General features: G+C 47.8%; 1 protein-coding gene across 1 annotated transcript in view; it reads left to right on the top strand.

Moving 5' to 3' along the window:
• SHQ1 (SHQ1, H/ACA ribonucleoprotein assembly factor) overlaps window positions 1–17,389 on the top strand; it is a 136,804-nt gene that overhangs the window by 99,730 nt on the left and 19,685 nt on the right. The window contains exon 11 of the mRNA XM_037019316.2: window positions 13,289–13,525. Within this exon, the coding sequence (XP_036875211.1) occupies window positions 13,289–13,523 (235 nt within the window). The 3' untranslated portion in view covers window positions 13,524–13,525. The remainder of the gene's footprint in view (window positions 1–13,288; window positions 13,526–17,389) is intronic.

Below are 17,389 nucleotides of genomic sequence, written 5' to 3'. Positions count from 1 at the left end.
AAATGAAATCAGCCAATTTGCTTTGGGGAGGAAATGAAATGAAATCTGATACGTAGCATTTTTTTATTTCAAAAATGGGTATGATCCCTTTTACTCCGAGTCTGTATAGGTTGTGAGTATTTGTATTTCAAATATAAATTCCAGTTTGTATTAACAGGATGGTTGGGGTGACTATGCCATTTGACACGCATGTTAACTCCTGAACACTGAAACAGCTTTTCAGAATGTGTTCACGATTTTTCCCAGGCTCCCTGGAGAGCTTCAAAATCCCTATGACCATTGAAAATGTACTTCTCTTCAGTAGCACATTACCTGCAGCCAGTTTGAAAATCCATTATCCACTACTCCATTCATTTACTGCTACTAATGTCAAGTTGAGCAAATCCACTCTTGCCTAAAAGGTTAAAGCCATGGAAATTCTTCTTTCCATCAACTTCTGTCCTTAGGAATTTAAACAGGATCTACTTTGGTGAGAGACTTGTCTTGGGTGAAAAGACCCATTACTCCTTTCCTAAAAAAATGCGCCAATGTGATCCTTCCTGGACACCCCCAAACCAAAGGCACATATGAAATGACTCTCATGAGTATTAAAGATGTGAGTGAGCGCCTTAAGTTTAGACTCCATGTCTGCAGCATTTCTTGTACCCTTTGTTCACAGAGGGGGAGAACTTTGCCGTATCACATTACCCTGTCTTTGTTTAAGATGAGTTAACACTATACCACTTCTGTAACCCAAAACAAGTGCAAAGGTGCTGCCTTTTATTTTTTTTAAACCAGACAACCTGCCAGGCAACTCTAGGGATCTCCTATAACCATATGATTTCCCAAGAAGCCTGGGGGATGGGAAAAATAATAAGTTGGGGAAAGAACAAGGAGACTCAAGGGACTGTCCAACCCTTTAGGACTAGCGAGACAAAGAGTTGCTTTCTGGCGCCACACTCAGGTGTGACCACCCTGTAGGGGGTTTGCCAACCTCCGAACCTCACCCTACTTCTTGAAAACAGGAATAGGACTGTTTTTCTTGCTCATCTTATAGGGTGATGAAACTATGTTAAAATACCCTATCAACTGGAAAGTATTAAACCAACATAAGGGTTTATTATTATTGTCTGACTTCCCAGAGCTGAACTGGGCTCTCTTCAGCTGTCTGACAACAGGTCACTGGGGGAGCCAGCACTGAAAATGAGTCAGCCCTGGTCATGGCTTCAGAGGCACGCTAGCAGTAAAAGTCTACACAGCCCAGCAGATTAGGCAGAAATATTAATTATATCAGTGAATCACAGCACTGCCTGATCTTCAGAGTTTACATTATCATTGGTCTATTTTTCTATGTCTGTCTCTCCTCTCCTGTTATCCTTGAAGAAAATGCAGGACCTTGCTGTGTGCATGATCAGTTTTAGGTGCCAGTCACTAAGCCGATACCATTTTGTTCCGGCCCAGGATGAATTTACAAATGAGATGAGGCCTGCCCCCTACCACCTTCTAAGTTGGTTGGACAGCTGAGGGTGCAGGTTTCACACCTGCTAGTGAAACATCTGCTTTGGTTGTATGGATCAAATTCTATGACCAAGAATTGGGGGAAGGGGAAGAGAGGGCAAGTTTTCTCAGTTGTAAGACTTTATAAAATTATTTTAAATCAGAGGAGCTCCTGGATATCTGTTTTGTTATAAAGAGACTTATTATTTATCTGATTACTAGAAACTGGTCCATAGAGTCAGTGGAGACAAGTACCTGTAAAAGAAATAGAAATGGGTTGGAGACCATATAGGACTAAAACCTTACTCAAAAAATGTATCAGCTCTTCAGACTGTGCTATAAGATCTTTCCAGATGCGAAAGTCCTCTTGTATAAAATAATCTGTCGTGCATTGCTGTCGTGTGTCAGGTACACAGAAGTTAAGCTTCAAAATGCAAACCTCTGGCCAGTCATCTCCATCAAAGCAAATCAAAGATTACAAATGTTCCCCATCTACATCATTCCCACCTAAGGCCCCGATGGAATTTTTGTGATCTGCTGTTTCCTGCCTGTTTTTGGTGTGTTGTATATAGTTTCAATCCATACCAAATGAAGGAAGCATTGATTAGACTTGATTTAAGGCAGCAAGTGATAAATGCAGCTGGAAATTGATTCATGCCTCTCAAGTGACTGGGACACAGCCATGCACAGTTGACACAATTCTTGTCTCAAGGCTAGAGAAAACAAACAGGGAAACACATGTCAAACAGATAAATGACTTTGCTGTTTTGAGCTCTCGTGGAGGCCATTTGTTTCCTAGATAAGGAAGACTGCTCTCCAAAGTCATGGAAAGATAAGCTAGAGGGAAAGGATGACTGTGGAATTGGATGCCTAAGCACTTGGAAAAAGCAAACAGAATTTCTGTCCTGGAAGAATCCTGCTAAATAGATCTACTCTTGTTCCCCTCCAACATGCTGGAAGCAGCACTCTCGCCATGCAAGCCACAGGCCAGCTGGGACCATGTGCTGGGGCTCTGCCTCTGGTATTTTAAGTGTTCACTGTGGCATGCTGTTGTCTTTTACACTATTTCTAGGGAGATGTTTCCCAACTGCTCTCCTCGGAGTGAGCATTCAGGAGAAGAAGCTTCAGAGGGTGGCTGAGTGACTGAAAAGCCCTGCTTGCAGTCATCTGGCCTCAAGTTCCAGCCGTTTGACCACCAGCCCAGAAACCCCCTGAGAACAGTAGCCCTATTGCAACCTAGTGCCCCTCATGAAGCCTCACCCCCACTACACAGTTAAATACAGGTTCACTTTTGATCGACATGGGTATGAACTGCATGGGTCAGTTTAATGCACTGATATTTTTCAGTAAATATATTGGAAAATGTTTTGGAAATTGGCAACAATTTGCAAATTTGTCTTTTATTGTGCTGGTGATAGATGCCCCAACCCTTCCATTGTTCAAAGGCCAACTGTATTTACTGCATTTATGTGTCCTGCACATGCTTTGTGTTTTCGCACCGTGGCGTGTTTCCTCATGCATTGCTGTCTCTTCTCCCCATTAGCTTGCAAAAGTTTACATTTCACCCATCCTTCATGGCTCCATTCAAATGCCACCTCCTCCAGGAGGTCACCCATCATTCTTCTTGTCTGGAAATAATTTCCCTGCTTTGAAATCCCATGGAAGCAAAGCCAGGTCCAGCTGGGAGAGTCTTGAATCCAAGGAAGGCCAAAGGGATCAGAGCAGAGAAGTGAGATTCCCACCAGGCCATCTCCTAGAGCAGTTGGTATTCACACTTCTCTAAAATGAACATAAAAAAAAACCACGGTGGGGTATACAGGGCTCTGACATAAAGCTGCCAATGTTTAATTTTGCATGTACATTTATAAGCACCCAGCCAATATTCTACTGAAACCATCCTTTCATAAAAGCATGCTATCAAAAAAGTAAAAGGACATTTCAGGATAAAAGTTAGCCCTCTAAATTGAACATATTTAGCTTTAGGAAAACCTCTCTCACCTGAGATCCATGGTTACCTTTTGGGTGTTTTCAGTCTTTTCTATACAAATACATGCCCGCATTTTAAAAAAGCCAATATTAGAATCATGAACTACATAAATTTCAGATTCCTTTTTCTCCCTTAAGATGAGGTCGTGAGTATTTCTCCATGTTATTGAATAGCCTTCCCAAATGGGACTTCTCATAGCTACATTGGTGTAGTCATACTGCAATGGAAAAAATTACCCTCAAACATAAATTGGATTTAATCAGATTTTTCCTGTTGTGTAGTGAATTTGCCAAGCATGGACACCTAGATTCTCTAGGTGTTTCCTTAGCATCTCTTCGTCAGTTGCGGTATAGTAGCAGCCTGGTGCGTTTTAAAGACAGGGTACCTTTGAATTAGATGAGACCAGATTTAAATAACAGCTCTCCCTTTTTGAGCCACTGCATTGTGCCAAACTCTGTGCTAGGCTTGTCTTGTACTGAGCATGTCAGGCAGAGATTGTGTCCATGTCATTCCTCCTATAGGCACAGTTCTCACCCCTGGAGGAGGCATTGGGCATGTGCAGACTGAGCAGCTCTGCCCTTGGCTGACTGGGTAAGAGTTGAACTTGACCCAAGGGCAGGCTGGGGGTCTGCCCTGGGAAACTTTAGTAAATCAGTTGTCAACTCTGGCAGTGCACCTGCAGCATCTGAGAAATTTTAAAGGAATAGTGATACCAGCCTCCTTTGCAGACAGTGGAATCTGAATCTTTGCAGGTGTCTAAACAGGTAAGAAAGCTCCCATAACCACACTGGGCTTTCAGAAATTTGAATTGGGATGTGCAGAGAGGATCAGGCCCTTGGCAGCAGGTGTTGAGGGTGAGAGATGCATAGAGAAAAGTGATGAAGTGGATCTGAAGTCAGTCTTGCAAACATAACTAGGGAAGGGAAGAAATATAATTAAAAGGATCTATGTGATGGAGAAAAAGATACAGAGAAGAGGGTGGAGAGACCAGTTGGTCATGGAAAAGAGAGGGGTTGGGAGCAGCAGGATGCAGAAACATGGAGTTGTTAAGTCACAGTGCTCTGAAATTCAAACATTTCTGCCCTGAGGTCCCAAGAGCAGGCTCCGGGCCCTCCACCACCTTTCAGCCATCCCAATCCCATGAGACTTGACTCTGTCTGTGTTTACTCATGGAGTCCAGAAGGCATCCGTTTTCCCTTACTGCTGATCAAATCAGAGGTCTTTCAGGAAATGGACACGACTGCTTCAAATTGTAAAGAGGGTTAACCAGTTCACAGACTGAGAAGTCCAGCAGGAGAATGGATTTCCAGCATAACCCAGCAGCTCACCAGTGTGACTGAAGTCGTTTCATGTTTCTCTGCTGTCCTCAAGTGTTGACTTCATCCCCATTTGAACACTTCTTGTGTCCCAAAGTGGATGCCAGGAGCCTCTACAGCTACTTACTTTCCTGTTAACATCCTTCACAAAAGAGATTACGCGTATTCCAGCATCCCTGCAAAGTCCTCAGATTCATACTGATTGGACCAGTGTAGGTAAACCGAGTCAGGCATTCACAATTGGCCAATGAAATGAAGTGTGCTGGTTGGCTTTGGCTGAGTTAGGCGGCACCCCTGGAGCTGGGAGTAGCCGTGAAAATGCGCCCACCCCTCAGCTCTCCCCCAGAGAGCCTGGCCAGGTGGTGAGTTGACAGCTTCTCCCTCCCTCTGTGAACTGCACTGTGTACTCCGGGCCACACTCCTCTCAGGCTGCCCCCACCACTGGCAGGTGTGAGAGCTGGGCTGTTCCTGCCAAGGTGGGACTCCTCACCCAGGCTCTTTGCTCTGGACTTCCTGCTGCCCTTCAAGAGTCTGTCAGGCTGCACGGCAGCTGTGTGGGGCTCTGCCTACTCTTCTTTCTTTCCCTCCCTTCATAAGTGTCAGTCCTCAAGGTCTGTGGCCCTCCGCTCCTACTCCGGTTTCTTCTCTCTCCTCACAGAGGTTGCTCTTGTAATTCTATCTTGGCTTCTGCTTCCCCGAGGACCCAGCCTGACACACCCTGCTTATCCAAGCGACCCTGAAGGAGGCTCTAATTTTCACAAAGGAGCTCAGCTCCAACACTTTGCCCCACCCCGCCCCGCAAGTATCTGTGGGGTAGACTCTCCCCGTTATACAGGAGACCAGGGCTCCAGGCAGAGGAACGTGCCTGATGTCACCGACTCAGCACAGGGGCAGCCCTGGCTTTCAAGCCTGATCTTCCCCTCTATGCAGCCCCCAGGTCTTTACCAGCATTACGTGCAGCAGAGCCTGGAGAGGTGGCTGAGCCAAGTCAAGGTCACCTGGCTCCTGGGGCGGAGAAGAGAGGGAGGAGGAGAGGATGAATCCCAGCGTGCCAGCGTGTGTCCACTCCAACGGGCTTTTCTTGAATCACTCACCCCTTGGGGGTCAGGGGCGCGGGCTGTGGGTGGATGCGTTGAGATGGGCACTGCGCGTCCTACCGCGTGGGCTGCGGGACCCACTGCCACGTGGAGCGTGGGGACTTGACAGGTGACGCGTCGACAGGAGTGACATCCTTTGCACAGAAATCACCCCAGCGCGGCGTTTAAAGAGAAAGCCAAGTCATGTCGGTGGAGACGCCGGGAGAGCCCACCGAGCAGGCTGCGCGCGCCCTGCCCCTACTCCCCGGGGGCCGGGCTGGGTGGGAGCGCCCGCGGCTCAACGCGCCGCAGATCAATGAGGAAGCCTGCTCTCCGTCATGCGAGCCCACCCCCTCTAATCCGCCGCATTGTCCATTGACGTGTCTAATTATGTGTCTTACAACCACATAACTCCCCCCAGAGCAGCGGGGCCCTTCTGGCGGAATGAAGAGCATGATTGCTCCATCTGTTCCTCGCGCGCCGCTGGGAGGCGGGCGGGCGGGCGGGCGCGGGTGCGCGTGCGCGCGGGTGGGTGCGGGCGGGGCGGCCACCGAGCGCAGGTGCCGGGAGAAAGGGGATCCCAGCGGCAGGTGCGGACGCCAAACGCGCCGCGGCTGAGTGTATGTTTAATTATAGTCGACTGAGGAGGCTGTTTTATTTAAGAATTTTAGGAGACAGGTTCAGATGGAGTTCTGATCGGAGCTCCGAAAGGTAGCACGGTGGAAGCTGCTGGGGAAGGACCTGCGTCCTTACTTGGGGGGTGGCACGCTCAGAATTTCCTGATATGTAAAAATAATCACCTGGAATACGGGGAGGCTCTAATATATAAGTCAGAGCGCCCACTGCCGCTCCCCTAAAGCTGATTTAATTGTTTGATGTTAAGCAGATCCCTAAATCACAAGCAGATCTTTCCTCTCCCGATAACACTATATTTCTGTGCATGTGGAGACCTGGCTCAAAGGACCCATGGAAGTATCTCCTGGAGAAGATGGCATAGAGAAGACCATAATAATAATAATAAAAGGCTCTCCTTGGAACCAAATGACAATGCCAGCTTCCACGTGTTTATTTAGCCCTTTACAGTTTGCAAAGTGCTTTCTTCTACCTTGCATCTTTTTTTAACAGGAGCAGGCAGGAGTGGGTCCATATTTAATCGAGTAACCCTGAGAGACTTTTTCAGGTTGAGCACACTGTGCAGTGGGAGCCGAGGCCTTAGTCAGTGAGAGTCGTGGAAGATCTCCGGAGAAAGGGTGAATAGGAGTTCGCCCAACAAAGGGAGATTGGGGTGGGGAGAGTATACCCCAGGTGGAGGGGTGATGGGGAAGGGACCCAGACTGCTCAGGGTGCCTGGGACGGATGGGGGATGGTTAGCCAGCTAGAGGAGAGGAAGCAGCTGTTAGCCACATCAGCTTGTGGGCCCAGACTCAGCTTTGTGTCACATTAACAAGAGAGAGAGAGAGAGAAAATCCAGTATCCACAATAACTGCAAAGTAATTGACTATTGTAGTCCCTGATGAGTTTCATAGCAGAGCACAGCAAATATAAAGACTTCTCCCTTTCTATCACTCTTTCATCATAGTCACTGTCCCCGAGTGACCTTTTGCCCTCCAAACTTCTGCACTTTCTCTTTTAGCCTCGGCCCTCACACGTTTCCCCCTTCTCCCCATCCTCCTGCCTTTCTGTGGCTATGATTTTGATCCCAAGCCAGTGCCGGCCCTCCCTTCCAATGTAAATTCCACTTGCCTTGTGGCTCTCTCTGCCAGGTGGTTGAGGGCAGGAGTTGACAAATGGGAACTCGAGCACTGAATCCGTCCCTCTGCCTGTTCTACAGCCTGCAAGCTGAGTATGTTTTTTATATTTTTAAGTGATTGAAAAGAACCTGCGGAAATTTGTTTTCTCACTAGTTCTATAAATACCTACATAATCGCTGTGAGTTTGCCTTTTGGCCTAAAATGTTTTACAATATTGTCTGGTACAGGAAAAAGTTTGCCAAACCCCCAGGTTCAGAGAAGTGGAATACAGATAGTTACCCAGTAGCATTCTGGAAGCTCCGCCTAGGTCTTCTAGGGTTTTCCATGCCCTCCTGGGGAGGTTCTGAGGGAACTGGATGAGATAATGAGACTTTTGCATGCCAGTGTGGGAAGGCAATCTATGGAAAGGGGACAGAGGCTACTTTTGCAGGGAACCCGTTGGCAGTTGTCACAGGGGCCAGCAGGGGCATACTTGTTTTTCCAGGATGTGGAGTGACTTACATCTATCTCATTGTTCCTGGGATGAGGAATGGTGGAGCTCTGCTTCAAGATATTCTTTCCATCTGTGGCCCCTTTGTGATTCTGCAGTAACAAAATATGGGGCCCAGCCCAGCGTGCAGTAACCTGGGAGATTTTGTATACCAGAAATGGATAACATGGCAGGTCAAGCCTGTCTCTGTGATTGTATCTGACCGAGAAGTAAATAGCCCACCAGAAACACCTTTCCCAAGCATATAACATATATAGCCATTTAGCATGGTCTTATCCTGCTTTGGGGTATCTTTCCATCTACCATGAACATTGCCTTTTATCTCAGGAGGCCTTCTCTTGTCATCTTCTTTGAGCATTTTAAAAAACTCATCGTCTAAAGCATCTTCCCATAATCACCTGAGCACCTGAGCTGTAGTGGGCAGGCCCTTTTGTGGTCTTCCATCCTCCCGTGGAAGCCACTCCTGACCTGTCGATGATAGTGCTGCACAGTCCCTGTCTCTCTGAGGGCAGACACACCCCTCTAATCCCACCACGGTCCAGGTCTGGCCAGTCAGTCAGAGAATCCTGTTTTTCCGGCCACAGTGATTGGTTCAGGGCAGACAGTGGAATTCCTCATCAGAACTTCGGCTGGAGCTATTAGACACGATGCTTTTTCTTCCTGAGTTGGTAAAGTGGGAGGAAGCTGTTTTGGAGCTGCTGCTGAATATCTCTGTAATCATGTGGGGTAAACCTTCCTGGAAAGAACACCTCAGATATAAGAAAGTAGAAGTGGAGAGAAGGAATGAGGCAGCAAAGGGAGGGACTGAGAGATCTGACGTCAGTTGGGACTCAGCATCTCACTGTCCCCCACTGCTAATTACACCCTGGATCTTTCAGTTGCCCAAGACAGTTAAAATTGCTCTTTCTTTTCTTTTTCTCTTAACTTAAGCTGACCTATATGGGTCATACATGCCGACCCATATGGGGATTTACCAGGAGCTTTGGTGCATCTGGTGCCTGCCCGTGGTCCCTGCAGCCCTTGCCACGTGATTTCCCACTCTGACCCTGGACCTAGAGCAACTGGCTTTAGCCAGTGGGGTGTCTGCACATGTGATGCAGGCCCAGTGGGGTTTTCCCTCTCTCTGGCAGGCAGCTCTTGGAGTCCTTCTGCCGCCACATGAACAAGCCCGGTCTAGTCTGTGGGGTGATGAGAGATACATGGAGCCCAGATGAGCTGTCCCGGCGAGGCCCCTGAGACCCACCCATCTGAGCCGCTGTGGAAGCTGCCTGTAGCCATAAGAATGAGCCCAGTGGGGGCAAGGAACCATTCTGCTGAGCCCCGTGCAGACTGGCAGCTGCAAAATTGCAAACGAAATAAATGAGAGGTGTTTTAAAGCAATAAGTTTTGGGGCTGGTTTGTGAGGCGACAGAAGCTGATACACAGGCAAAAGGTAAGAAAAGTATTACAAAAGGTGTCACCTGGTGGCTTTTAATAGCCAAGGAAAACAGGGCTGTGACATGGACATATTGCTGAGCTTAAACCAACCCCAGCTCTAGACCACCAATATTTAAGCAAGGAGCCCATGACACTGAACTGAATTCTGAGCGGAGCCACGCTGGTGGGGACCCCACTGAGAGGTCTGTGCCTGGCGCTGCCACTCGACATCCATTCTGGGCAATGTTCACGGCCGTCATCATGGCCAGCACAGATATGGCTCAAGGATGAGGGGTCAGGTACACATCTGACAGTGTAGAATTCATCTTAGTCGTGTCTTAAAACTATGACAGTAGGAGTCAAAAGGTAGGCACATATTGAGCACCTACTGTATTCATAATGTTCACAGCAACCATGTTTTTCTCTAGGCCTGACTTAGTGTACTTTTATTCTGTTTTTAAGGAGGATTTGCTAGATGTAATTTACCATTTGTTCCTTATATGAGATTGTTCATATCAAATATGAAAATGCTCCTACTACTACTACTAATAATAATAATGATGGCTCACATTAACCAAAGGTTAGCTAGTGCCAGGCTCTGGGCACAGGACTGTACAGGTCTGATCTCTACCCCTCATTACAACTCCGGGAGATGGGTGCCATCAGCCCTGTTTTACAGTTGAGAAAACCGAGTCCCTTGCCCAACCACACAGAGTTATTAGATGTTGGCATTACCAACTAAACTTGTTATTTTAAAGGGGAGCTAATAACATGGGCTAGAGAGATAGGGAGGCTTCATCCAAGACACACTTCACTGGCTTGGAAGCCAAAGTGGGATTTATCACTTACTAGCTTTGTGACCCTGGGCATCTTCTGAAACTTCCATGGGCCTCAGTTTCTTCTTCTGTAGAATAGGGGTGACACTCTTCCAAGGTGGTTGGGGGGGAGAATTAAATGACAAATAGAAAAGTCCAGGTGCAGCATTAGGCCCACAGTTGGAGCTCATGCCTTTTGCTTTCTGTTCCACCAGAGGAGACTAGATCATATTGATTTCCAGTGATTCTGTCCAAAAGAATGTCAAGTCCATGACAATTTGGGTTTTAAGGTATTTTGGTCATGCTGTATCCCCTGCATCCAAACAGTGCCTGGCACAACGAAGGCATGTTTCTTGAACTGAGTTCTCTATCATCATGAGCTGTGATTCTGTGATGTGTGACTAGCAATGGCTTCCTAAGGGCCGGCTGGGACCAGGATGGGGAGGGGATCCAGCAGCAAAGCTTTGCAAGGAGGAGGAGAGAGAGCTGCTCTTGTCCTAGTCCACAGCCCTCCAGGAGCTAGGCCGAGGGGCCGGCAATGTTGATGAGGACGCTTCCCTTGCCGCCCAGCATGGGAGGGGCTGGCAGTTGCTGGAGATGCGGCATGAGGGGCCTAAGAGCTGTGAGTGGACACAGCTCCACCCCCACTCTCTTTCTCCTCCCCAGCTTGTCCCAGTCTCTGCCTGGGTGCTTCCACCCATCTGCACAGCAGCCAGGCTTGGAGAGAATCCTTGGATGTCAAGTATCAGTAGGGCTCTCAGACTGTGTGAATTATGCATCGACAAACCCAGCATCCATCTGTCTCCTGTTGGTACTGTTGGGACCCCCCCTGGGTCCAAAAGCTGCCCAGGGCACCTCCAACCCAGGCCTGCCTGTGGTTTCCTCATAATGAAGACTAGGCTGTCACGAGCCTTTCACCTTAATTGGAGAGATTATGGGGTGAGCAAGAGGCTCTAACGTGTGCATTTGAAATCAATTTGCTCCTTGAAGTGGTAGGAAAACAAACCTCTAAGGCATGCCTGCTGTGAGGGGAGTTCCCTGGTGCCCCCCCAACCCAAGCTCTGCTAATGGCCTCCTCACACCTCTCATTTCTCAAGAGCTCAGCTGAAGTGGTGAAGTGGCTTTCTGGGGAACAGAGGCTTCCAGGGGTGACTTTACCCAAAGGGTGCAGCCTCCGAGACCCTTAGAAGATGCGGGTGACTGCCATAGCTGGCATAGTGGTGGTCAGTCATTCAGGAGGACCAGTGCACTTCAGGGCTCCCCCTGGGGGAAGGCGGCAAGAGCTCAGAGATTTGCAGAAGAGGTTAAGTGGCTGATGAACCCAACCAGCTCTGGAAATTGCTGGAAGAAATGGGTGTGGCAGCAAATCTGTAGCACAGAAGGCTGGAGGAAGGCAGGTGGGTTCCTGGTCATAAAGTCACTTAGTTCTGAGGGACAAAATTGTATTTTTCCTCCATTGAAATAATAAGCAGGGAATTATTTGTGTGCATCTTTCATGGCCAGTGACTGACTTTCAAATCAGCATCTTCAGGGGGAAAAAAAATAAAGACTTCTTCAGAGGAGCATGTATATTCTAGTAAAGAGTTATAATAACAATTATGGCTTGCTGTACAGCCAGCCATTTTAGTTACTCTTACTTTTAGAACTTCACCCTACATTATATATTATATCAAACATAGTGGACCCATACATGTGTATGTGTGTGTGTGTGTGTGTGTATATATATATATATGTGTGTGTGTGTGTGACACATACTATGCATATTATATAGTATAATGCACTCTATGTATATACATATGTATATATATTTTTATATATATATTTTAAACAATTTTTAGCATTTGCTTTTGAACTTACTTGGCTATGAATAGTAACTCATTTAACTTGCTATTGGCTCTACTTTCTAAGCAATCTTCGTGCATACTTAGAAATTCTAGCAGGGAAAGGGAACCAACTGACTGTTTTCAGATATAATGAAAACTAAACTTGACAATGAACAAATTGGACCTCATGTTTATAGACTTTTCATTAAACACTTACTACTTTTCATTTTGCAGATTTTTCCTTTAATTATGCAAGCCACTATCTTTTATTTTCTCCGGTCTCTAACATGTTTGTGAGACTCAGAAAGTGTAGCCACATGGGGTGTGTGTGTGTGTTCGGTGTGTGTGTGCTCGTGTATGTCCCCTAATGGATAAACCAGGCTTGCCTGGGCCGGGTGTGCGGCTAGGGATCTGGGAGGAGGTGCTTTCAGGGTCTCTAGGCTTCAAGTCTGATTTCTGCAGGTCTTATTGGCTTGGCCTTGATTGCAGTAAAAGCTTGACAGGGTTGGTGTTTAGGTAAGGGAGCCTGTGACTCATGCTCAAACCAGCATCTCCAGGTGAGGAAAACCTAGGACAGTGGCAGCCCAGGAAGCCCTGCTCAGAAGTCCAGTGACAATCTGACAATCATAACACACAGTCATGAGGGTGGATTACCCTCAGGGCACAAGAGTCAAGAAATAGAGAGAAGGTCAGTGTCCTCACCCAGCATGGGGTCTCTCAGGGCTGTTCTGTCCTGCAGCATTTTACTCAGCAAAGGAATAGTCAGGGAGTTGTTTTCAGGACCAACCTGGAGTGGGAGAACCAAAGAACAGATGGGACACGAGCTTTGCCACCATCACGTGATCGATGGCCTCCTTTCCATTAACATTTTATATCTCGGCACTCAGCAGCAAGCAGTCAACACCAGCTTGGGTCGACCTGGTTCTGAACGTCAGGGGCCTCAGAGACTCACATCTGTGGGTCCCAGTTGGGCCCTGACCCCTTAGCGAGCCCACCTGGCTGTTTGGGGAGAGGGGTGCAGGAAGAAGGCAGAGGGCTCCAGTGGGGCCACCCTCTGATCGCCAGCCACTCCAGCCTTCTGGGAGCTTGGCATCACTCCCTAAGTGTATGCTTCAAGCACTCGTGTGCCCTCTTTCAGCTGCAGAAATGGAAGCACCAGAGTTGAAACGACCTACCCTGAGTCACACAGTCAGGAAGTGGCAGAGGCAGCATTTGAACTCAGCACTCTCATCAGGCCCTGCGCTATTTCTCCCACGCCCCACTCGCTCCTTGAATTCCTGGGAGTGTCCAGACTCTCAAGAGTATGTTGGTGGAATTTCTGGTGTGCTTCAAAAATAGACCAGTTGCTCTTCAGGGAACTTGCTGCTTCCTGAAGGTAAGAAGAGGAGGTGGTGGGGTTGATCGATGGCTGCTGTGGGGTGCCTAGGTAGGGCGGAGATGCCCAGCAGAGGGGCAGGTGGGCTGCGATCCAGCCCACGTATCTCCTGCCTGTCAGAGCCCTGGTCAGACTTAGTCGGACCAGAGAAGTTGCTTGCCAAGCCCTGCAGCCCTGACGGGTGCCTCTTAATAAGTTGCACCAAGGCGCTGCTTTGGTTTGGGGTTTCCTGGAAGCACACCCAGGGAAATACACTGGGAGGCTGAGTCTTTTGCCTGGAAGGTGATCTAGGAAGCACTGGTAGGTAGTAGGGAAGTAAGACAGAGCAAGGGTGAAAACCATCCAGGTGTGTATCAGGATGGATAGCCAGACCCAGTCCCACTGGGGAGCTGTGGGGACAGGAGAGAGCATTTCCCGAGTCCTCCCAGTGCCCTGCTGGCCATCATCAGGGCTGTCTGTGGGGGCTGCTCTGCTGGCCGTGCCGCAGGCTGCGTGCTCCCAGGCTGCGTGCTCCCAGGCTACAGGAAGCCCCCCAGGGTCACAGTTGTTTGGATGAGCCGCTGTGGTCGCAGGTGTGTGCGGAGGGCACCTGGCAGGGTGGGGGCCGCGTCCTCCCTAGGAAAGCCTCTAGGTGAGCCTGACACCGTCTCCAGGACTTCTGTCCCGTGATTGTCTGTGTCCTGGTCCCCCACCCCACGCCCGTTCATCAACTGCACATGTGCACGTCGGTGTGCACCAGTGACATTGTCCTCCCGTGGTCTAAATGGGATGCTTCTGGGAAAAAAAAAACCCGTGATGGCTGCTGAAACACCATTATGACATGCAGCCCCTGACTTTATAATCACGTCTGGAATCCTTCTGCCTCTGATGGGTGTGCATTTCCTGTGGCCTTCCTTCATTTTCTGCCTCTTTCTCTTCCTCCCCTCCACCTTGGAAGGCAATAAAGAAACCCAGGTTTCCTGGCTCCCCACCTTCCTGGTTTAATCCTATAGGCCCCGGGAGGGTTGGCAGGGGTGGGAGGGGGCTGCCCGGAGCCGCCCAAACCTCAGCAGTGTGGCTTGCTGGGGCCAGAGGCACGGCTGGCCAACTGGAGCTTGTCTTGAAGCCTCGTTTGTCGCCCAAGCCACTGCTTTCTCTTCCATGCTTTATTTATGGAAGGCGGCCATGGACATCATGGGGAGGCCCTAGCCACTGTCGGCATTGCCCCCCACAAAGCTGAATTCTTGCCTCTGCAGAATCCCTAAACCTGCGAACTGCGGTGTCCTCAGCCTCCCGGACCACCTGGGCCTGCGGTTTTACTGGTTCTCAGGCTAAACTGCAGCCCCAGGAAGAACTGAGGCCGCAGTTTGGCAGAAGCGTAAAGAGCTGATTCAGATCAGAAACCCCCAAACACAAAATTGTGACTATTTTAGTTTCTGTTTCCCCCAGCAATGTTGCTGTTGCTCACTGAAGGTTTTTGATTCCACTTTCCTGTCGCCCTTTACGTTTGTCTAAAACAGACACAGCTCCTGAGCAGGGGATGGCTGAACCCTGTGGCTTCATTTGGCACCGCTGATGTAATGAGGTGTAAATCCCACAGATGCTGCTCAGAGCAGCCGACATAGTAATTTATATCAGTTGGTGTGATTAGAGGACGCCCTTAATCATCCTGTGGGGTCTTGGTGCAGTCTGTCTGAGTCCGGATCAGACGAGCTTCACCCCACGTTTGTGCTAGGATGAATACAGTGCTTTCCGAGATTCTGCCCAAAAACTCAAATATAAGAATGAGGCGTGGACCCAAGAAGGTGAGACTTGTTCCTCCGATTTGCCTGAGTAGCCGTCTGGCAAGCGGTCCCAGGAGTCCCCGGGAGCAGTTAGCCTGCCCTCACATGAACTTCCTGGAACACAGATGGCTCAGCTAGGCTGTTGGCCAGAACTGGGCAGAACGAGGCATAGCCAGAGGCCCTTGAAGCCAGCCTCCCCATGCCACTCCCTTCCTCGCAGTTTCAGTCTCTGTGCTAGGCCCCAGGTATCCCCTGGTGAATAAAACAGATCCGCCCCGCTCTGGAGGGATTTATGTTCCCATCAGGGAGGTAGACTTTTCAGCAAATGACTGCACCGTGGGTAGTAAGCTAACGTTCTGAGAAGTGCCATGAGGGAGGCCAACAGAACGCCTCCGTGGAGCGTTCCCAGGAGCTGGCCTGCTCAGGGAGTTGGGAAAATTCCCTTGAGGAAATGGGATTGTACCTTTGTTTGATTTTGCTATTTATTGATTGGGCCCTATCACTGTGAGGTTGTATGTTTATTTGGAGATAGCTATCCTTTTGCAGAGAAACCAGTGGTTTCTGCCTGGTAGAGAAGAAACCCCAAAGGTTATGCTTTGTCACACCTTCAGTCTGTTTTGTTTCCAACTTAAAAAAATGAACAAATGAATTAAAACTTACTTCTATATGCTTTTCCTGAAGAACTGTATAAACCCCTGTCCTCAAATACTGTTTAAACCAGCTCTACCATATGACTGGTTCTCTCGTTACTCAGTTAAATAAATATTGACACATAGTTATTCTATGTCAGTATTAGAGTTGGATTTTCAGAAATCACCATCTTGAAGAGATGCCTACACCCCCATGTTCACTGCAGGATTATTCACGTGGCCAAGACATGTGTCCACTGACCGACCCATGCATGCACAATGGAATATTATGCAGCCATAAAAAGGAAGAAAAGCCTGCCATCTGTGACAATATCAGTGGACCTTGAGGGCATTATGCTAAGTGAAATAATTCAGACAGAGAACGACACATACCATATGGTCTCACTTACATGTGGAATTGAAAAGAACCAAACTTACAGAAACAGAACAGGTTGGTGGGTGAAAGTGGTCGAAAGGTACGAACTCCCAGTTGTAAGATAAATAATTCCTGGGGATGTAATGTACAACATGGTGGCTATAGTTAACTATACTGTATTGTATATATGAAAGTTGCTAAGAGAGAGATATCTTAAAAGTTGCTAAGAGAGAGATTTTTTTCCTGCACAGGAAAAAAAAATGTTAACTTTGGAAACTGATGTTAACTTACTGTGGTGATCATTTTGCAATGTATATATACATGTATGTATATCAAATCATTATGTTGTACACCTTACACTAATACAATGCTGTATCAATTATAGATCAATAATATTGGAGAAAATGACTTCGGTTTTTATCTTCTGAACATTATTCTTTGACAGAACTTTTTCCTAAACATGATGAGAAACTGTGAAAGGTTTTAAGCAGGCAACTGCCATGATCAAATTCGCCTGTGGACACAATCTTACTGTTCTTCTGAGAAAATTAACAGGCCCAGACCCCTATTTTGATTGTTAAATGGGGGGCTTTCCCTCTTGGGACAAATAACTGGTTTGGTTGAGGATCAATCGGCTGTTTGTATCATCAAGTGTAGGTTTATTATAGGGTTTTTCTACAAACATAAGGGACTCTAATCATTGCAGTGTCCATTTTGTTGAGATTTAAAGCAGTGGATAATAATTTATTGTAATGAGATCTAAACTAACGAACTGCACTTACAATTGAAATGTTTTAGAAAGCGTTCTCTTCTCCTGGAGCTCCCCAGGAGGCCCAGCTCTACAAAAGTGAAACCAATCCACCACTGGGCAGATGGCTCATCAACTGTGTCAAGTGTCAGAAGATTGGGCCATCTCTTTAAAGTGCTTTAAAAAAAAAGGCGAAAATACAAGCATCCATTTCCATAAATTATTGAATATGAATGTAAAATCATGTAGTTGGAGAAGTGTTGAAATTGCACAAGCTAATTGGTGCGTCAGGGAAGCAGTTGGAACTGACTGCAGAAAACAGGCCGGTAATTGTTGTTCCGGAGTGTT

The sequence above is a fragment of the Manis javanica genome, chromosome 3 (assembly GCF_040802235.1).
Source record: "Manis javanica isolate MJ-LG chromosome 3, MJ_LKY, whole genome shotgun sequence".
NCBI classification, from domain to species: Eukaryota; Metazoa; Chordata; class Mammalia; order Pholidota; family Manidae; genus Manis; species Manis javanica.
Note: the sequence above shows the minus strand (reverse complement) of the source record. Positions and strands in the feature narration are given on the sequence as shown.